Below are 22,645 nucleotides of genomic sequence, written 5' to 3'. Positions count from 1 at the left end.
CTTGAAAGATATTCACTGGGACCCATCAATCTTAAAATTATACTAGGCACTTTTTAGGAAAGGGTATCACCTGTCCTTTGCTCTCCAGGTGCAACGATCTTCACTGACATTGAGTAGAAACACCTATTTACTGTGTGTTTGAAGCAGGGTCCTTGTGTCATTAAACTGTGTGAAACAGGTCCTGATATTGGCCTTATTTCAAAGAGCAGAAATCTGAGGCACAGATAGCTTAAGTTACTTGTCCAAGCTGGCAACTGCTATAATCTAGGACCTAAAACCTCCTCAACTGCAGCTCCTGTTAGTATCTGACCCCCTTTGTGTTCCATCAACCAGGATAATGACACACAGGCAGGAAGCAGGGCAGGGTCTGGCAGAAACTCAAACGGACAGCCCTGGAATCCCCCCTTACTAGCTGTGTGACTTTGTTGGGATGCTCAACTTCCTAGTGCTCCACGGGGTTCATCTATTAAGAGACTCTCGCTATCCAAAGGGTAGACATGACAGTGATAATGACAACTGCAGTACTTTGTGCCAAATGTTATGACATGGGATTCTCAAGTCAGTTATAATGTAGGGTTTGATGATTCCTACTTCATAAAAGAGGACACAGAGAAATCAAATAACTTTCTTACAGGTCACCCAACAAGTGGTAGAACCCAGCCCAACTCCAAACCCTGGCATTAGTCAGGTGTCGGGGGAACAGTGTGGATGGCAAGTGCCCCTTCAGTAATACCATACCACATACCACTACTGACTTGATGACTAAAGTGCTGTCAAGCCCTGTCTGTTCTGAGGTGGTCCCCAGCCTCTCCTCTATCTTCCCCTTCCCGGACCTGACAGGAAGGACCACAGGTCAGACTTGGAGGGAGAGGTGGGAAGAGGATCTCAGCACTTCCGGACTCACCAGCAGGCAGTGCACATACTCTGGGCCTCCCACCAGAGTGGTAAAGGTTCCCAGCTGCTCCGCCAGGGCCAGGAGGACCTCATCCTCATCATAGATGGTGTCTGTGGGGTCAAGACAGATATTGTTACAGTTCTACCCCAAGTCCAACCCCAGCCCCTCAGTAACCCAAGCTCAGAACAGAGAAGCTCCACTCTGCTTCTTATACTGTCAGCACCCAGTCTCAGGCCTGCACTTTGCTAGGTGTGGGTAATGGGAGAAGCACATCAGCCACTGAGCCTCTCAGTTCCTGCTCCCAAAAAGAGAGCTCAGTCACTCTTGCCTCTCATGAGCAGCAAAGACCATATATATATATACAGTGCAGGACTTGGTCAATGAAAACTTACTTGTGTGGGTCAAGCACTTCCAGGAAGTTCTGCTAGGAACTTCCTCCTCTTCTGCCTAATAAAGTCGTCTCCATCTTTTCAGATTTGGCTCAGCTATCACCTTTTGCAGGAATCTCAGGATGGCCCTAGACCAAGCCAGGCCCCTTCCTTGGGTTCCCTCCCCCTGTGTCCCATGCTGCCTTTATCACCACAGGCTGTGTTCATTCGGGGCTGGCCCCTGCACATACCCACTCCTGCCAAAGACCAGCAGAGGAGCTCTGTTCAGATTTACTGAAAGAATGACTGACTCTGGAATGGGAAAACTGTCCCTGCCTATAACTAACCCAAAGGCCTTGCTCCCTGAGCTCAGGCTGTTTCTCCCCAAGGCAGTGGGGCCTGCTATCACTGGCAGAAAGTACGATGTCCCTGGCATCCATCAGCATTTAGACACCCTTGAGCTTAGACTCTTGCTATCTGGGAACCAAGGAGAGCGACCTCAGGAGAAAGAACCTTGATATCATACTTCCGGCTGCCAGAACTGTGAAAATAAATTTCTGATGTTTAAGACATCTGGTCTGCAGTATTTTGTCCTTAGCCAAAAACTATGTGGTGATTTTCCTCTCATAACAATGATTCTGAATTTCTGTAGGACTGAGCTCAGAGAGGGCTTTAAGCATATTTTGTCTGAAACACCACCACCTTTTCTGAAAAACGCAGAGTACCTGACACTTGCCCTTCCAAACATTTTCCAGTAGTTTGAAGTCCAAAGCAGAAAAATATGACATCACCTGGGACTCCAAAAACTCAAAAAAGTCCCTCTCTGAATCACCAGACCTCTTTAGTCTATGGCTCCCACATTACTGTGACCCTTCGTCTTCCCACTTGAATTATTAACATTATAACGTTACGTGTGGTTTCACCACATAACAAAGATAATACTTAGGCATAAAACTCACTGAGGCTTCTCACTGAGGCTTACACATCACTGATTTACAGGAGGAAACAAAGCACATTGAGGGAGGACTGAACTCGCGCAGACAGACTCCAGGGTCTCTGCTCTTAACCACCATCTCCAGCTGTCTTTCTCTTCCTCCACCCAACCCTCAATACAAATTCTGCATGTGCATGAGGTGCTTCTACATCTAATTTGCTCCACTCTCAGCAGCCATCTACAATGGTGCTCCGCCCTCCTCTATAGGATAAAACCTCCTGTTTCAGCAAAATCAAACCAAAGCTGCCTTGTATCCCTCATTCTGGTCACCTCGGTCACCCCACCTCCACTCACTGGTTACTCACCACACTCACCTGCTAGTGAGTGGAGGTGGGGTGGCAGTTGCCTTCACACCACCCACTCACAGACACAGTGGGCTATATGAGAAGTACCTCATCCTCCCGACAACTCTGGTTAGGTGCTTTTTGTAGATCCCATTATAGAGAAGGTAACTGAGGTAAGGAGGGGGAGTGAGCACAGTAGGTTTTCCCAGCTGCATGTTTCAAGCCAGGCCCTCCACTTCACTCTCTAAACCTTTTGACCCATGTTATCCTGCGCAGCTACCCCCTTGCTCCAGGAGATGTTCCTATCTCAGTAGTCTGTGCTTTCAAGTCTCTCCAACAATTCACAGTGGAAGCCACTTGGTTTGGGCTCACCATCACAAGCAGACATCTACTCCTCAGGTGGTGTTCAGAGTCTCACACACCTGCGCTCCTCAGTCATAGCTGTGTCACTGTGGGCAACTGGCTGAACCTGCTCTGGCCTGTTTCCCCACGTTGGAAGGGAGGGATAACAGTCTTGGTGTCCTCCATTCCCAGGATCATCACTAGGTCCAGGTGAGATGACTGGAGAGGAAACACTTCCAATGACAGCTCTCTAAACCTTCAGTTTGCAATTTTAACTAGTATTAAACATAAAGTTCAGAAAGTCATGTAAGTAGTGACACCAGAGGATTTACTATCAACTGAGATCCAGTCTGTGCCAGACACACTGCTGGGCAATTCCCACACATCTTCACAGACGGCAGGTATGGAAGCAATCTACCACCAGCATAAGCGCACGGACAACACACTGAGTGCCATCACAGGCTCTTTGTAGAAGCCTTCCTCAATCCTCATGTTGCCTTATACTCCTACATCCACTCACACATCATGAATCTGAGGGTGGGAAACATGGAATATCAAGTCCAAGTCACACCTGGAAAGTGGGAGGGCTTAGATTTGAAATCAGGTAGTAGGGACCCCAAGTTTGTGTTACTGGTCATTAACAAATGCTGTCAAGTTTGGAGACAGAATAACTATAATCATTCCTTCTCTAATAGTACAACCTTGGGCAAATGAATTACTTTACCTCTCCACACTTCAGTTTCCTCATCTACAAAATGGGGACAGTAGTATTACCTGCCATAAGGCACTGCTAGAAGACTGGCACTGCTAGAAGACTAGTGAATGGCGAGGGAAAGGGATACAAGTACAGGTACCACTATGAACACTTCATGAGAACTAATTCCATCTCACTCAACGCAGTCTAGACACCACTTGCACATGGCAAGCGTATCCTAAGTGTTAGTAATCATCATTAATCTCTAATGCTCACGTGCTATAGTGCAGGGATGACTATCCCAATGGTTGATTAGGAAAAATTTTTTAAAAAGGTAAAAAGAGTCAAGTAAGGAAAACTGTCTAGCCAGGCACAGTGGCGCATGCCTGTAATCCCAGCAGCTTGAGAGACTGAGGCAAAAAGACTGCAATTTAAAAGCCAGCTCAGCAAGGGCAAGGCACTAAGCAACATAGTGAGACCCTGTCTCCAAATAGGACTGGGGATGTGGCTAAGTGGTCGAGTGCCCCTGAGTTCAATCCATGGTACGCCCCCCGCAAAAAAAATTATGTACAGCCACCAGATAACAGTTGGCGCCACAATGCAGAATGAGCTCCTTGTGTCTCTAGACCCCGCTGCCAGCCTACCACCATTCGCCACAGACCTTCTCTCAGTAGGGCTGCACTTTGATTCCTCTGAATTCCTGTCCTCACTCCAAAGAAGCAGACACAGTATGTGAAATCTACGATGCACTTCCATCTCAATTAGGAGGAACTACCTCCAGTAGTCACCCTCCACCAGGGTCCCAGGAGTCTACCTCCTTACCTGTAAGGAAGGGCAGGAGCTCGCTTCGGGTCCTCTCAACCCCAAGGGCCAAGGCAATGGTGGACAGCTTCTTGATGCTATTGAGGCGAAGCTAACCAGAGAACAAGAAAAGGTGAGAAAGTTAGTAATCCCAAACTCAAGGCAATTCTGGAAACAATCAATTTCTAGAAACATCTACATATAAAGATGCTCAGCAGTAATGTAGTCATGATCTACCAAGTGTTCTTCGGCCTCGAATGGACCATTAAAAACAATGGTAGCAGAGGCAACAAGTGCCAGAGCACCCTCTGGGTCTCACCAAGCCCAGCACTGCTCAGGGGCACTTCTCAAGACTGCACCTGCTTCTCCAACACCACTCCCCCTGCAGGACCCGCTCTCGCACTCAGTATCATATGACAAGCTGTGCGTGCCCTTGGACCACAGCAGCCTTGGTACAGTAAGCTTACTCTGGACCAGGTCCTACACTAAGCACTCACTAAGATCTCACTTCATCCTCACAACAGCCCTTTGAGGTCAGAATTAGATTCTAAGTCCCCCTTTATGGAGGAAAACAGACTCAGGGAGCAGAAGTGCTTTCTCAGAGTCACAGAGCTAAGATGGCCTGGAGCAGGCATTTAAACCCAAGCTGCTAGCTAACAGTGATGCTGAAAGTACCATAACATTCCTATGAACATTCCTATGAACAACAGCATTAGCAGTAGTAATATACCACTAGCACGGTGGATTGGCCAGTGGCCCATGATATTACAATACATATTTTTCTTTTTTGTCCACGGTTCCTGGCTTATAACTCCCTCCTTAAGGCAGGTCATAGACACCAGAATTTCTCTTTCTCAAGGTGGGTCACAGAAACTGTAACCTTCCTCAATCTGATTTGGAGCTGCCCATAATGGAATTCTCTGGAATTCCTCATCTGACAGTGGATCATAGCCCCCCCCCCCCCCACTTCAGAATGGGTCCTGGCCATGCCCTGGAGAAAGGAATACTGCACAGAGGCTGAGAGCGGCTGAGAGCACTGAGCACACAGGCCTTGATGGGTTTTCCCACCCAGTCTAGCATTAGATCAGAACTCTCAGAGCCTGCACAGGAAACAACCCAGCTGACACCTTGATTTTAGACTTCTGGTCTCCAAAGAGTAACAGGACAAATCTATTGCTGAAGTCACCTTCTTTTTGGTGATTTGCTGCAGCAGCCCTAAAGAACGGATATGTTGGTTAACACACATGACAGGTCACTCTCAAAGCATTTATGTGCTGGGTCCTCGATGGAGCCTCTCAGCCTGGGAGGGAAGCACCACTGACACCCTCTCCACCTAGGCAACTGAGGCCCAGACCAGCCACTCTGGGGCAGGATGACTGAAACCTTCCCCTTGAGTTTCTCCATCTCCACAAGGGTGAGTCTCTCAAGGCTGTCCAGAGACTGTGACAAGATCATGCCTCTTGGCAATAAAAGAACCTAATGATGAAGACTTGAAAGACCCACAATTTATTTTCTACCAAAGAATAAGATGTACACAGAGACAGACCTATGAAATGATAGAAAAGCAAAGATGACAAAAATAATCCATCACCAAATCTGTGTGCTAAGTATATAGCTGCTCAGTGTGTTAGCCAAGAGGTTAGCAAAACCATTCTATAAATTGCCAGTAAATATTCTCAGTTTTGCAGAGCCCCCATCTCTGTCCCAAACACTCAACTTTACCCTCACCGTACAAGAGCAGCCACAGAACCCAACATTCCATAAACCAACGAGCATGGCTGAGTTCCAACAAAAGCACACTTGTGCAAGCAGGTAGTGGCTGAATGTGGCCCACAGGCTGCACTTTGCTGACTCTTGTACTAATTTCTCAATGTTCTCATGTCTGAACTTTTTCATAAAATACAGTGGGGAGTATTGCCCTAGCTGCCTGCTTTCCTCACTTTGTCTTTAAGCTAGATCTGAGTTCTCTCAGTTGGACTTTAGGGAAAGGCAAACGTGGGCTGGGGCCTCAAGTGAGCAGCAGCCTGAGGACCATGGGATGGTGGCAGGGCAAATCACAATAATCACCATAACTATTCCAGCAAAGGTACCAACCAGCATCTGTTAGTTGTATCCTGTGTGCTTCTAAAAGCTCGACATGGATAATCAATACAACCCCAGAACTGTGCTCACAGGTTTTGTCTCTAGAATACTTATTTTACAGGTGAGGCTGCTGACTTGGAGAGGCTGCCACCTGCTGGAAAGCAAGGAGGCCACAGGCAGAGCCCAGGCAGCGTTACTCAATCTCCACACCACAGTACCTAAGGGATGCCCAAGAGGCAGGCTCGGAGAGCCAGTCCTCTCCCACAATGGAGAGCTGTCCTTGGACATTCTAGTTGTGGTTTTATTAATAATGTCCTCCGGTCTGTTCAGGCAGAGGGCTCACGACTGCATGACAGAGGTGGAACAGAGTGGTGTTTCAGAGCAGGCCACCTAGATTCAAGGCTAAACTTACATAAGCTGTAGGATCTTGGGAAAATTTTCCACCTTTCTGAGCCTCATTTTTTCTACCTGGAAGTGGGAACCTCAGGAGGTTATCATGAGTACAAAGTGACACACTCTCTAGAATACCCCAGCACCAGAGAAAGATCAGTAAAAGCAGCTGTGGCACCTCCCCCTGCTGACAGCATCCTAATTTTGTTGGAGTAATCGGGAAGTGCACAGGAGGCGGCTAGGCAACTGCCCACCAAATAATGATGGCAAATTATTCCCATAATGCTTATTATGCTCCAGTCCTGCATGCTTTCAAGTTCAATTGACCCTCACATCCCCACGAAGGGACACAGGACACTCATCTGATGACAGAGAAACAAAGCACAGAGAGGCTGAATACCCTCACACAGTCCACAGGCAGCAGAGCCAAGACACAGTCCAGCCGCAGGCTCTCTACCAGTATCAAAAGTTTCTGCTTTTTTCTAGGGGGAGGGAAGTTGATGGCAGTGTCCAACGTAAGTAGATTTAACACTGACATAATTTTGAAATAGAGGTAAGCATAAATAATATTAAACGATGCATACAACAGATAAAATAAAATAGGGATATGTTGTGATTCCCACTGGTGACAGGTTCTACTTATAAGTCTTCTGTCATAATACACTTCCAATAGAAGGAAAGTTAGATGTAAGTTAGAAGTTAGTGAAAATTAAGTTACTTTTCCCATTCAAATTCATGGGTCTGCCTAGAGATCAGAGATGAGCCCCAGGTCAAGAGCGCCTGCCTGCATTGGTTATACTGTGGCTCACATCCCTTGGTTTTCAGCTACGCACAAGACCACCTTGGAAAAGACATTTCCAAGTCACCTTAATTCTGAATGTGCTACTAAAGATCAACATCTGGCCAGTAAAACCCAAGTGAAAATGGTATATGCTACTTCTGGGAAGTGTGTTTATAGTAAAATGGGGCGACACCTTCCTTCCTGTGTGGAATGTGGTCATAATGTCTGGGGCTTCAGCAGCCATCTCAGGGCCTTGAAGTAACCTAGAAGGTGGTGGTAAGGGAAGAATATGCAGAGTACAATGGTAGGAGAGTGGGACCCTAATGGTAAGAGAGTGGAAACCTAACATCATGGAGTGTCACAGCAGCTTGGACTACCAGCAGACATTTTAATCATCAGTCAGAAATAAACTTCAAGCTCATTTAAGCCCATTACTTAGAGTTTTCCTATCGTCTTAAACTTGATCCCAACTGACTCAGCACATGGCCTAGTTGTGAACTAGATCTAAGGGCAGTCTGCTGGGGAGTCCAAAAAAGAACCCCTCCTTGACTCAAGGGAGGAAGTAAGTAAGTCCCTCTATGTCCTGGGCTGGCCCTTCTTTCCCTGTGGTTCCAAGGACAGCAGATGCTATGGCCACCCTGTGATCATAAAGCTGGTCAAGAGTGGTGTGCTTGACCCAATTCTTTGATATTCCTGAACTGCTGAACTTGTTTATGAGAAAAAATAATGAACCTCCTTATTTAAACCAATCTCAACTGGGTTTTCCTGCAGCATTCTTGACAGAAGTTATTGTTTCTTCATCATGTCATATCCCAAAAGAACTTCCTTAGGTACTGTCTTCCAAGTGTGCTGCCGCCAGCACTTACCACAGTCCACACATTGGGCTCCATGTCTGTACTTTTACCAAAGACCTGTCTCCAAAAGCCTCAGCACAAAGCCCAGCACATGAAAATCTAAAAAATAAAATCCTCCTTCCCTCTGCTTGTACCTGCAGAAACACTACCCACTTCTAGGACTCATCTCACATGCAACCCATGGAGCCTTCCCTGAAATGAGTGAGTGCAGTATGATTCCACAGGATCCCACACACAGAATGTCTTCCTTTCACAATCCGAATAAAAAGTCAGCAGCCTTACTCTGGCTGACCTAGTGCCTATCTATTGATCCACATTCCCCCTTGCTCCCTGAGTACCTCGGGCAATGGCTTCCTTGAGAGTAGTCAACCAACAAACAACCCACAGCCACTCCCAGTCCAGGTCTGCACACTTGCTGGCTTGTTTCCTTGGACTGGTAATTCTCCCCCATGTGGCCCGGGGCTCCTCCCTCACCTCCTGGGGTCTCTGCTCAACCTCACCTGGTAACCACCCTACACACAACAGTATCCCAGCACCCACCCCAGCACTCTGCACAGCTTAACTTCTATCATGCCCCAACATGAACTTGCTAGTTTACTGTTTCTCCTCCCCTCCGAGAGCATGAGCCTGGCTAAGGCAAAGGGACTCTGCCTTCTTCACTCTGCTCCAAGAACCTAATGCAGGGCCTGGTACAGAGGAAGTACCCAATAAATATTCGCAGGATTAATTTTGGTAAAATAAACATAATACAGATATTAGTATATGCAGAGGAATATATTCAAAACAGTTGCTTTGGTAAAGACGGTGGCCAACAATGGAGATGGGATGTGTCTGGGATGTGTATGGTTTGACAATGTTCAATGAATGACAGAATGTCTCCCCACTTGAAAGCCCTAAAGTCTATGCATCCTTCCTCCTTATTCCATGAAGGACCAAATTTTTAAATAAAAATAATGTGGGTGGGTGGATGTGTGTGGGAAATACTAAGCACCCATCTGATGACTGTTTAGAATCATCACTGAAAAGTGAGAACAGCCAATGTGACCTCTATTTCTGCAGCAACCGATTTTTTTTCTTTCTTTTCTTTTTTTTAATAATCATTGAGTCTACTCTGGCTCCACCAGTTACTAGCTAAGGATCCTCATGCCAGTCCCAGGCATTTTGGAACTACAGTTTCCTCATTGTAAAATGAAAAATATAAGACCTAACATCCTACGCTCACTAGGATGATAAAGTAAGGACAACAGAGAAGAGCCTGACACATAATAAGCACTTAATATTGCCTGTTATTATTCTCATGTACTTTCTGAAACAGGGGAAAGAAAAAAAGTAAACTAAAGCAGAGCGGGGGAGTAATTTCCCTACCCCCTTGGAAGCCACAGCACCTAGGAACACTTCTCAGTTTGCTTGGTTGGCATTATGATTATTTACACACATGCATGTTCCCCCATTTGGAAGACAACCTGTCTCTGGGATAAGGGTCAGGACTGGTACCAAATGAGGATTCCTGAACTAGAATCCAGTACAGAACTGGCCCTACTGAAAAACATAAACAGAGCTTTAGGCAAGTACCAAAAGCAAACAAGGAAGCTCCTGCCTCTGCCAAGGCTGAAGCAAAGGCTCTGAAAGTCAAAAAGGTAGAGCCAAAAGGCCTCAACAGTCACACCCACACACCCGCATAACACCCACCTTCAGGGGCCCAAGACACTGCAGTTCCACAGGCAGCCCAAGTACCCTCAGGCAGCCCAAGTATCCTCAGACACCCCACCCCCGCCCAGAAGCACACTGACGGCATCCACCAAGATTTCCTGACCAAGGACTCTACCATGAAGCAGATGGAGGCACTGCTCTGTTGCCAGTGTGTACTCTGGAGGTCAAGGCCAAGAGCACTAGACAAGCCATGCTGAAAAGAGCTCTATTACACCACATGGCCAAGGTCAACAGGCTGACCAGCCCTGACAGCCAGAAGGAATGTTATGTTCAGCTGGCTCCTGATTGTGATGCTTTGGGTGCTGAAAACAATCAAACTCATCTAAACTAGTCCAGCTGGTTAGTTTAAACTTTGTTTTTTTCACCATAAATACAGACACACACACACAAAGATTTTAAAGGTTTTAAAACCCCAGCTACTATTTACAGGGTGCTTTCTATGTGCTAGGTTCAGAACTAGACACTTAAATGTGTTCTCTCTCATAGCAAAGGAAGAGGCAAACACTACTCTGCACTCATTTCCTCAGATGAGGAAACTGAGGCACAGAGAGGGGAAACTGTCCCTCAGTGAATTTGTGGCAAAGCCTAGACTGAACCTGTGCTCTTCGCAACTGCCCTCTTCCAACTCCTTATTTGTAAGCTCTTAGAGGGCAAACTCCTTTTCTATGTTCTGCTTTACCAAATCCCAAGACACTCCATAAAAAGAAGCCAAATCTGGAACACCATGTTTCCAAGATGTAGACACAGGGGAATTCTGCAATGTCTCAGAAGATGGCTAGTAACTGCTCTGTCTTTATATAATAATCTAATTCATTTGGAAAACCTTGATGCATCCTTTTTTCATTTAACAAGAACACCAAGGTCCTAGGGCTGGGGATGTAGTTCAGTGATAGAGCACTTGCCTAGCATGCCAAAGGTCCTAGGTTCTATGCCCAGAACCAGTGCGTTAAAAAGGAAGAAAACCAAAGACCCAAAGGGTTGAGTAACTTGTACAGAAGCCAATTTGGAATTTGAACCTTGATGTGCAAGACTCTCTCTGCAGGGAGGCCAAGGCTGGGTGGTGGATGTGCCCTCAAGCCCAGAGCCCTTGGCTAATTCTAGTTTTGCCACTCACTAGATTGTACGATACGGGCAGAGTATCCTTATTTATTAAATGGGAAGAATTCCAGACTTTAAATTTTGGTTTAAATTATATTTCACTGCCAAATCTGATTTAAATCAAACCAACTACAAAAGGATGCTTCTGAAACAATCAGGAAAATCAAATGATACCAAAGAATTGCTGTTAACTTAGATGTGTTAACGGCAGTGTGGTTATAAAAGTGTACGTTGTTTTAGAGTTGCATACTGAATAACATAGAAGGAAATGTCTGAAGCCTAGAATTTATTTTTAAAATACTTCAGGGAAAAAGGAGATAAACAGGTGAAAGAAATGTGGCAAATATTGCAGAAACTGCTGCAGCTAGGTATCTAGTATTACTTTCTCTATGTATTTTTGAAAGTTAATGATTAAAAAAATTAATGGAAAGAAAATGATTACCTATCTAAAGTCTTCTGTGTGGATTTGATTAACACATACCAAGTACTCAGCACACTGTGCAGCACATAGCAGGGTTTTCTGACTCAGCACTGTAGCCTTTGGGGCTCGGTAGTCCTTGGTCGTCAGGGGCTATCCTGGGTATAGCAGGATACAGTGTAGCATTGCTGGCTTCTACTGTAGATGTGAGCAGTACTTCTCACCAGCTGAGACACTGCCAACACAGCTTTCTGGCCTCTGCCTGGAACCGGCTTGTGTGGGGAGGCTTGGACAAGACATGTAAACCTAGTGAATCTATGGCAGGCAGAGCATGAAGAACTAAACCTCTGCACCTTCCCACATCTGCTAGGCAGCCACTTACCATACCCCCATTCCACTGCATCCCCACAACCAGCAGATGCAGATTCTTTGCCAGTGTGCACTGTGGAGGTCAAGAGTGCACACATTTTACAGATGAGGGGTCTGGGCCCAAAGACAGGAGCTACTATAGGGACACACAGAACAAACTGGCGGAACTGAGGTCAAACTTCCATCATCTTCGCTTCCTGTCTCTACAGCACCCACCATACCACATGCAACCCATCAGTCCTGCTTGACATGTCCCAAATCCAACCATCTTCCCCCATCTATGTGCTAACACTGGTCCTGTGTTCTGCAATGGCTTCTCATAAGCTCTTGCACATCTCCTGCCCCAACAGCCAGAAGGACCCTTTAAAACATTTTGATCCTCTGCTCAAAGGCCTCACCTAATCTAGCCTCATCTCGGTCCCCACATCCCACCACTTTCCCATTCACCCAACTTCAGCCACGTGGGCCTTCCTGCTGCTCTCTGAATGCATCAAATGTGTTCCCATTTGTGGCCTCTGTACCTACTTTTTCTCTGCCCAGATTTTCTTCCCTCACCTGTTCATTCTCCTTCCTTTCATTCAAGGCCTTGCTCAACATCCCTTCTCAGGGAAGCCTTCCCTGACCTAAACATCAGCCCTGGGTTTGCTCTATTCCCTGTTGCTACCTTGTTTTCCTTCTTAGCAAACACTGCCACTGACATCACATTACTGATCCATCATCTGTCTTCCCTACTAAAGTATAAACGCCACAAGAACAGCAGCTCCCTACTGTATCTGCGGTATCTGAAATAGAATCTCCTACATAGTAGGTACTGCATAAATATTTCCTGAAAAGAATGTGTTGAGACTATAGGATTTGGTATTCCATGTTCTTTCCAGTATCCTGTACTGTCTCACGCCTCAGCTTCAAGGCTTTGGCCAAGTTGTTTCCCTTTACTGTGCTTCAGTTTCCCCGATCTGGAAAATGTAGACAAGCAAGGGATCTACTTCAAAGTTGTGAGATTCAATGAGAACATAAAAATGATTCTTTTGTACAGCACCTTGTACAGGCAAACATCCAGTAATTTGACAGTGATGGTTTAAGTCAGAAACTGACATTTTCCCCCCCAGAGAGACAGATAGTAAATATACATATGGGTATATCTGAGTTTTAAAATTAATAAAAAAGAACTTTATTTAAAAAAGCAAGCAAGCATACAGCCAGGCAGCTGTTTGTCAAGCCCAGGCTTAAAGATGGCTCATGAGGTTCTTGCAAGGTCTGACCTGAGCTTCCTCTTCCAACGTCATTTCACATCATAAACAGCTTATTCCCTTGGCTCCTATGGCCTTCTTTCTGATCCATAACGCCTTCTACCTACTCCTGCCTTAGGGCCTTTACACTAATTTCCTCTGCCTGGGATGCTGTTTCCTAGATATCCATGGGGCCTGCTGCCTCCTCTGTGCTCAAATGTTACCTACACAGGCCGTCCTATATAAAACTCCATGCAGCACACTCTCCAATCTCCTCCAAACCCAACCCTACTTCATTTTTCTCCATAGTATTGATCACCATCTACCATTCTCTATATTGAACTTGGTTTCTTGTCTGCCTCAAAAAAATGAGCTCCACGAAAGCATTTTTTGCTCATGGTACACTGTTGTGTCCCCACAGTTAAGTACTCCAATAAATACTTGCTGAATAGCACCCCTTCAAAAACCTCAAGGAAAAAAAAAGTAACAAAAAAATTTAATTACTTAAAACTAAAGCAAAAAGAAAATATTTTAGAACCATCTTCAATCTCCTATGATTTTCCCCCTCAATCTCTACTTTCTAATTATAGTAACTGTGATAGGCAGAATGAGATCCATCAATATATCCCTGTTCTAATCCCAGAACCCGTGAGTATCTATCTACCTTATACTGCAAAAGAGATTCTGCAGAGGTGATCAAAGTTAAGGATGCTGAGATGCGGAGATGATGAGACATTATCTGAGAGTGACAGAGAACCTTTCCTGACTGTGGTCAGAAGCAGATGTGAGTAGAACGGCTGGAGAGAAGCAATGTGGCTGGCTTCAAAATAGAGAAAGGAGTCATGGGCCAAGGAATGTGACAGGCTTACGAAGGTGGGGAAAAACAGGGAAACTAGATTTTCCCCTAGAGTCTCCATAAAGCAATGCAGCCTTGACCACACCTTGAGTTTAAGTCCAGTGATACCCATGACAGACTGGATCTCCAGAACTGTAAGACAATAAATTTGTGATCTATAATATCACAAGCTTATAGCAATTGTTACAGCAACCAAAGATAACCTAGCTCCTTCTTGCCTCAAGGCAAATCTCCCATAAATCAGCTTTTCTCAGTCTTAGCACTAAGGATACTTTGGATGATTATTTTTTTATTGTGCTTTGGGGTCAGTGTCCCACGTATGCAGAATGTTTAATAGCATCTGCCTGCACCCACTTGAGGCCAGCAGCAATTCCCTGGTATGACATCCAAAAATGTCTCCAGGCATCACCAAATGTCCCCTGGTGGGCAAAATCACCACAAGATGAGAACTACAGCCATTACAGTCTGCTCCCTCTGGAGGCTCTTCATCCAGTCCCATCCTCAACTATGCACCCTCAGAAGCACCTTCCCTGACTGGCCTATTCCCCCACCCCATACTGTACTTGCTGTGCTCTCTGCCCAGAAAGCCCCACAGATTCTTCCCCTGCCTTCATGGTAGGGTATTTGCTCAAACATCAAAGCCTCCCCTGACCATGCTTTAAATCACATCCTCCAACACACATACATATCCTCAACTAATACAGCATACATTTCACCTAATGTCCATTGTCTGTTTTCCCTACTACAAGGTAAACTCCCATGGCCAGAAGTTTTTGTCTGTCTTGTCCTCTGCTATACAACAGTATCCAGTTCAGTGCCCAGAGTAAAGGCCCAACAAATACTTGCTGATTCACTATCACATCACCCCATTTGTTTCCTTCTCACCATTTCCTACATGTTAATGATACTGTATATTTAGTTCTGTTTACCTGCTACATACCTGTATCCTGACAGCAATTGGTGTGACCATGATATGCCCAACACTATACATGGCAGGTGTTCACTGAACAAATTAATTCATACAGTGGTCCAATTAACTAGATATTTATCCACATTTGAGAAAAGAGAAAGCCAAGGTTCAAAGAGATTAACTAACTTGCCCATTGTCAATCAGCAAGAAGTGGAAGAGTCAGGATGTGTAAGTGCACTCTACCTGACAACAGAACCTAGAAGGCAGGGCCAGGTTCAGCAGGTTTCCCCGTGCACTTGGCACAACTTCATAAGAGGGGAAACAGGCCTAACTAGAGGATGGACCTCTTCAATTGCCAATCCTAATAATATAGGTGACATTTACTGGGCCCTTCCAAGCACCCAGGCACCGTTCTATTTTACGGATTCAGTTCCTCACAACCTCCCAATAAAGGGAAGACTATTATTAGCCCCAATTTTATGGAAGATAGAAGCCCAGGGCCATGAAATAACGTGCACAAGGTCATTCGGAGGGTGGGAGGTGGACCAAAGTCTGAAACCCGCTCAAACCTAAGCCGGCCTGGATTAGGGGCCTGGGGCACCCTGACCCACTCACCAGAAATGTTAGTCCTCTAAGGAAACTGTGCTAAGGGGCAGCGGGGGGCAGCAGGGTTTCGGCGTGAATCACCCCTGAACTTGGCCAGTCCTACCCTCGGGAGTGGAGTGCTTTCACGCCTTCCTCCCCTCGGGGATCTACACCAAAATTAGACGCAGAGGGAGAACAGGAAAGGGGATGGCAGCCTTCGCTCTCAGGCCCCAGCTGCCCGCGCTGCCCAGACCCCCGGCCCGCCTCGCGCCAGTCCCGCGCCCAGCCCAGCCACCGGGGCACTCTGGGCCGCGGCCAATCACCGAGGCGCCCTGACCGCGGCGCCCCATCCCAGGCCTGCGGAGCGCGCGGCGGCCCGGGACCCTCGAGGCTCGCCGGCCCCCGCCCTCCACGGGCCGACACCCAATCCAGGGCGCCGTCTCTTGGAGTCCGGCGACCGGGAACGTTGAGAGCGGGACGCTGATTGGCCCCCGTCTCCTTCCGCCACTCCCAGCGAACGCTCAGCCCTCTCCGCGAGGGCCTCCCGCGCCCCGGTGACCCCCTCCCCGTCTTCCCCAAGTCCCCTGGAGCCTCCGGACCTGAACATCCTCGTTGCGAAGCTCATCTATGAGCACCGCAATGGGGTAGAGAGAGTCGTCGCCGTCGGCCGCCGCCATCTTGGCTCCGTCTTGTTCCTGTCAGACTGCGGCCAGCGCTGTGCTACGGGGTTAGGGAGGGGCAGAGCTGGGAGGAGGAGGAAAGGAAGACGTGGGGGCGCCCGAGCCACTCTACAGGGGCTGCCCCACAGTCATTGGCCGCGCTACGGGACGCCAAGCCCGCCCTTCTTTGGTCCGGGCAAGTGAAGTCCCGCCCACTGCCCATTTACCATTGAGCGAACGAAAGAGATTGGCTTGCCGAGCCTACCATAGGGGAAAGGAAGCGGAAGTACGGGGTTTCTTAGCGACCAAGATTGTACCCGCCTACGTCGCTGCTAACAACGGCTGAGACGAGCAGTTGCTTCTGACCAATGAGGACCCGGGAGCGGGAGGAGGCGGGTCTGTCCTTTGGCAACTCTGGGAGCAGGCGTAGCTTGTCTTGTGGAGGCCCGCAGGTTTGCGGGTCCTGGATGGCTTAGCTGCGGTTCGTCTGGCTGGAGGACCGCCTCCCGGCGCCCTTGTGCGGGAGGGCGAGGGAAAGTCTTTGCTTTTTGTAGAAGCCCAGCTTGGGGTGAAACCCTGTTCTCTCCTGCTGGCGCTCAAGCCCCTACCTAGGCGCTTCCTACTCCCCTTTCACCCTTGATGGGTGAAAACTAGAGCTGCCGGAGTAGTCTTGCCTTTTCACGCCAACAAGCCTCTTTGCCCAAGCTGCACTCTTCTCGGAGTGCCATTCCTGACCACTCGCCAGATTTCTGCGAAAATCTCCCCCTTCCCTGCCTCCCCTCGTTTCAAACATATTTCAGGCCCCTCCCCTAAGACAGGCTGCTTATTGTCAGAAGTAAAGTCCTTGAACTATCATAGATCATGCATTTCTTCAAGAAGCCCTATTTCCTTTGAACCGTGAGTGTTATTTAGCTAATGCATTTGGGGGCTAGGGTGTATGTTGCTAGTAGGTTGTCCATCAAATCTAGACTTCTCAGTTGCTAGTTCAGGGAAATGTGCATTTTATAAATTGCACATTTACATTTCTAATCATGAATTCATCTTAATAATATGCCAATTCAAATGAAAACTTATGGGATCTTCATTTGCCATGTTCCAATTTTATGTTTATACTCCTTTTTCCTCTTATGCTGAAAAAAAACTTAGTATTTATCTATAATTAGGAAAATATATAAAATATATGTGTAATAGTTTCAAATAGTTCCTTTGCCCTTAAGAAATTTCCCACTTAGGCGCCTTTCTCAGTGGTATATGCTACTAATCCCAGCGGTTTGGGAGGTTGAAGGAAGAGTATTTGCCAAGTTCAAAACCAGCTTCATCAAGTTAGTGAGGCCCTGAGGAACTTAGCGAGACCCAGTAATTCATTAAAAAATAAAAAGGGCCAAGGATGTGGCTCAATGGTCAAGTGCCTGGTATCAAAAATAGAAGAAAGAAGTTTCCCACTTGGAATGTGTAGACAAAACACTGCGTTTTAAAATTGTTTTAAAAAAAGTTCTTGCCAGGCACAGTGGCCTTTGCCTGTAATTTCAGTGGCTGAGGAGGCCAAGGCAGGAAGATCTCAAAATCAAAGCCAGCCTCAGCAATTTGGTGAGTTAGCAAGACCCTGTCTTAAAATCCAAAATTTAAATGGGGGTGGGAGGGTTGCAGATGTGTCTCAGTCCCTGGATTCAATTCTGATACCAAAACAACAACAAAAAATTAATTCTTTGGAATGGCTATTCCCCCATCTTGATATAACTTGTTCATTTTAGAATTCCTTTTCTTTGTTCAATGTTCTTAGAGTGATCAGAAGCATTTCCATTGGTACTACCTTAAGTATCATGGGTATTTGTCAGTTGATCATGATCAGCCCCAGGAATTCCAGATTAATAGAACTTAAAATAAAAGAGAAATTAAATTAAAAAATAATTTGTTGAATCAATGGTAAAAGATAAATTGATAGAACTTAAAACTAAAATCTGCCATGTTCTTAAGCATCTCCAATACCCTGTGTCAGGCTCTGAATGTGCTAGTTAATATCATTCTACCTGTGCATATGATTTGCTAATGGAGCAACAAAAACATCACAAACAAGAAAATGTAAAAGATAAGTCTAATACTGAAAACAGAATGAATATTTCTCAAAAAGTTAAAAAGAGAACAGTAATATGATCTAGCAATCCCATTTCTAAGTAAATATCCAAAGTAAATGAAATCAGTACCTTGAAGAGATACCTGCACTTCATGTTCATTGTCACAGTGAACATGAAGACGGGTCTAAGTGTTCGCGCACACACACACACACACACACACACACACACACACACGAGCACACCTGTATGTGCACACCATGGGGAATATTATTCAACCTTATGAAAGAAGTAAATTCTGGAATTTGCAAGGACATCTCTGAACCTGGAAAAGACACACAAATTGAAATGTCACACACAGAAAGTTGAATACTGTATGGTTTTGCTTAGAAGTGGAACCTAAATTAGTTACACTCACAAAAGCAGAAAGGAGAATGGTGATGGTTGGCAGGATCTGGAGGAAGGGGGAGATGGGGAGGCGTTTATCAAAGGGTACAAGATTTCAGTGATTCATGATAAATACGTTTTGGAGAGGTACTGTACCTGTAGGGCATTGATTAACAATGTTACATTATACACTTAAAATTTGCTAAGAAGGTAGATTGTATGGGTGCTTTTACCACAGAAATTTTTTTAAAAAATCTCAAGAAAATGAAGAGAGTGGGAGGAAACTTTTGAAGGTGCTAAGTGTGTTTATAATATTGTGATAATAGTTTTATGGAAGTAAATTACCTCCCTTCAGGTTATATACATTAACATCTATGACTTTTTATATGTCAAACATACCCCAAGAAAGTGGTCTTTAAAACAAAACAGAAAACTCATACTGTAATGCTGTATATAACTAATTTTCTTTAAGAGTTTGAATTGTAGTGGGGCATGGTGGTACAGCCCTGGAATCCTAGTGACTCAGGAGGCTGAGGTAGGAAGATCACAAGTTCAAGGCCAGTCTCAGCAATATTGTATCAAACCAAAAGTAAAAAGATGTTGCTAGGAGGTAAAGCACCCTTGGGTTCAATCCCCAGTATAAAAAAAAAAAAAGGTTGGATTGCATTAAAGTAGACGACTCACTTTTCACCAGATCAGGATGGGTTCAAGCATACAGACTAGGGAATGGACTTGGGAGACAAGAATTTATCTACAAAAATGGAGACTACAGAAGCAGAGATGGGTGAGATGGAGCAGAGGAGAGAAGTGTGGGATAGCAGGATGAGAGGCTACATAGGTAGAGAGCAAAGAACTGTGATTCCTTAACTGGCAGAGCAGCCCAGGAAGGGCTCTGGAGAAAAGTGATTACACTAAAGTTATTGGTGTGTTTCCCTTGGGGCTGGATGGATCTCGGCCCCCAGGAGGCAGCCAAATGGCTCACGGAGGCATCTATGGAAGTGGTTTCTTTGAGGTACACCAGAAGAAAGGGCTGAGTTAAAGTAAAAGTGTATCATACAGGGAAGCCCAAACAGGACATGGTAGATCCAAGACTCTGAATATTTGGGAATTAACAAAAATTTGCAGAATATTTCTGGATTTTCAGTACTGATACTGGCAGGGTTAAACTCTTAACTCTCCAATAGTGATGCTAGGACCATCTGGTATCTGGGTTACATGTAGAATAAATGGAGCTCTACCAAGGACTACATTTGATATGAGGATGGACATGGGACAAAAGAAGGCCCAGGGAAGAGTGAAAGGCCTCAGACGTGAGGCCTGGTAACCCAGGCTGGATGGGACCTCCTTTTAATCTCTTTTCCCACCCTATAGAACTCTTTGTGCTGTTTCTTCTTTCTGTGATGCTGCCACAGAACTCTCGTCAGGAACATGCCACTCATTTGGAAGCTCCAGGCAACAGTGCCAGCAAGTGTACTTCAAATATCAGAAAACTGTTTCTTTGCTCTGAGGACATTTAGCACCCATAGTTGAACTCAAGCTGGATTCCATGGGGCATAAATTCTATATAAATTCTATATTTGCTGTGTGGGTTGGCGCTTCTGTTTTTCTACGATCTAGAGAAGAATCAATTTTTAACCAGTATTTGAGGAAATCAGAAATATTTAAGAGAGTCCTAGATCCTGCAACCAGAAAAAGCTATGTTTGCCTATTGCACGTCATACCTAGTCATGGACATCATCTAAGAGATATCTGAGATCAGACTCTCGGAAAGGGTGAAGGTCATTCTTCTAGAGAATAAGGTTGGGCAGGATGGGGATCAGAGTGAGGAATAGAGCTTTAGTCCTACACTTTTGACGTTTGTATGTGCTGTAGATAGCTCTGGGAAACATTCTAGCCTATTCTAGTGGTCCTGGAGGAGGTTATTAAGTGGTTATAGGATCCCTGCAAAGGAAGGGTCCAACCTTGACTATTCATAGGCCACCTTCCTGTGTTAGGAAGGCTGTATTTGTGAAGGTGTTGATGTGCATAGCAATGAAGAACCTCTGGAAGCCTCGGATCACAGGGGAAAGAAAGACACTGTGGTCTCAGGGAGAAGAATCCTATCTCATGGAGCATGATGCTCATGGTGGGTCACAGCAGAGGACCATTGACTGAAAAATCAATTGAGGCTCACATGTATATCAGCTTTCTTCTTTGAGTTCCCTAAGGAATAAAAATCGTGTACACACACACACACACACACACACACACATATATATATATGTGTGTGTGTGTGTATACATGTGTATATATGTATATATGTGTGTATATATGTGTATATATGTATGTATGTATATATACACTCACATACACACGCACATATACATACATGTAAAAGGAATAATAGAGAAAGAATACAGACCTTCATGAGTTGATGGAGAAAAATGGTGCATTCATGAATAAGAAAAATCTTCCCTTGGCATAGAGAGAGGACTTTGAGAATTGGGCTGCAGTCTTCTATCTTTATCTCTCAGGATAAGTCAAACATGGAACTCTAAAATCCTGCCCATTCAGTCCTTGGCTGTCCTGGGGCCGCCTCTTTACCTGCCCTTTCCATGGGCTCCAGATCCCAAGTCTCTGAGGATGCCACCTTCTGGGCCTGAGCCTCTTGGAAAGCAGACTGTATGGGAAGGAATCAGAGCCCCAGACAGTCCTCCCTGGTGTGGTCTGCAGGGCCACCAGAATTGAACAGTGGTGGCCTGGGATGAGTCTTGCCAGTCGGCAGGTGGCATGAGATGTAGTAGTTAGAACTTCAGGTTCTGACGTGGGTGTGTTGTTGGGGAACTTCTTGAGTCATGGACTCCGCCTTTCCTGACCAGCACAATCACAGGTGCAATGGGATTCTCTCAGGACTTACTGCATACGAGGTCATGTGTACCTGGAAATCATGATGCAAAGGTGAGTCTTCCTATTATAAGCATATTCTGCTAGATGTTGTGTCATGATGTTAGAAATATCAAGGTACCACAAGAAATCAAACACATGCCCTGAAGTGGGTCAGCAAGCCCTGCCCCCAAAAATCATTCTTCTACAGAAGAGTGTCCCCCAGAGAGAGTCCAGTGAGCCAGCACACATGGGGAGGCAGTCCCCCTGCCCTGACGGGAGGAGCTGTGGTTATAATCTATGTGATTTGCTCATTTTGAAATTGGGGTGGGCAAAGGGAAGGGCTATAACTAAAATGGTTATAACTGAACCAATTAAGGCCAAATACTATATTCTGAAAATGGACCAGTGGATTTCCTATTTTTCACACTAATTCCTCAGAGTCTAATCTTGCAGGAATTCACTATCAGGGGACCATTCTTCTCCTTTCTTACAACATTCCTTTGCTCCTAATCTTATCACATGTAACTAGGGCTCCTACATTCCTCTTTGGAGGGCTTGCTAAAAAAACGCCTGAAGTAACAAGGGACCTTCTTTTTTTTTTTCTTTGAAAAAGCAGATCAGTGTCTTCAATTTTCCTTCTATGTCCTTTTTCCAACCAGGGGCTATGCGGTTCTACGGCCTCTTTTGTGTCCTGGGGTTGACCCTGAAGGGGAACGCAAGTGAAAGTCAGCTTGGGTTATGGATAGAAGGCACAATGAGGTCAAGGATGGGGGGCTGCAGGGGTGGGGGACAGGACCTTGACACCTAACCCACCTATTTTAAGAGTCACAGCTAGCACTAGTAAAACAAAAGGTCAGCAAGAGGAAAACGTGACATTTATTTAATCAGTTTTACATGACATGGAGTCTTCAAAATTTAAGACCCAAAGTCTCAAACTATTTTTACACTTAGACTCAATGACGAGCAGGTAGCTGTGTGGAAATGTGACTGAACAAAGGCTGTAAT

At 45.6% G+C, this 22,645-nt stretch overlaps 1 protein-coding gene across 2 annotated transcripts in view; it reads right to left on the bottom strand.

Moving 5' to 3' along the window:
- The window catches only part of Ppp2r1a (protein phosphatase 2 scaffold subunit Aalpha), a 70,003-nt gene extending 53,579 nt beyond the window's left edge, over positions 1–16,424 (bottom strand). Inside the window, exons 1-3 of one of the 2 annotated variants that reach the window (XM_078033043.1) lie at positions 16,260–16,424; positions 4,400–4,490; positions 905–1,005 (exon numbers count right to left, since the gene is read on the bottom strand). In XM_078033043.1, coding sequence (XP_077889169.1) covers positions 905–1,005; positions 4,400–4,490; positions 16,260–16,337 — 270 coding nt within the window. In that variant the 5' untranslated portion in view covers positions 16,338–16,424. The remainder of the gene's footprint in view (positions 1–904; positions 1,006–4,399; positions 4,491–16,259) is intronic. The other variant, XM_005341783.5, reaches the window with a different exon arrangement.
- Positions 16,425–22,645: the final 6,221 nt, after the last annotated feature.

Source organism: Ictidomys tridecemlineatus, chromosome 15 (assembly GCF_052094955.1).
Source record: "Ictidomys tridecemlineatus isolate mIctTri1 chromosome 15, mIctTri1.hap1, whole genome shotgun sequence".
In the NCBI taxonomy this organism is placed as follows: Eukaryota; Metazoa; Chordata; class Mammalia; order Rodentia; family Sciuridae; genus Ictidomys; species Ictidomys tridecemlineatus.
Note: the sequence above shows the minus strand (reverse complement) of the source record. Positions and strands in the feature narration are given on the sequence as shown.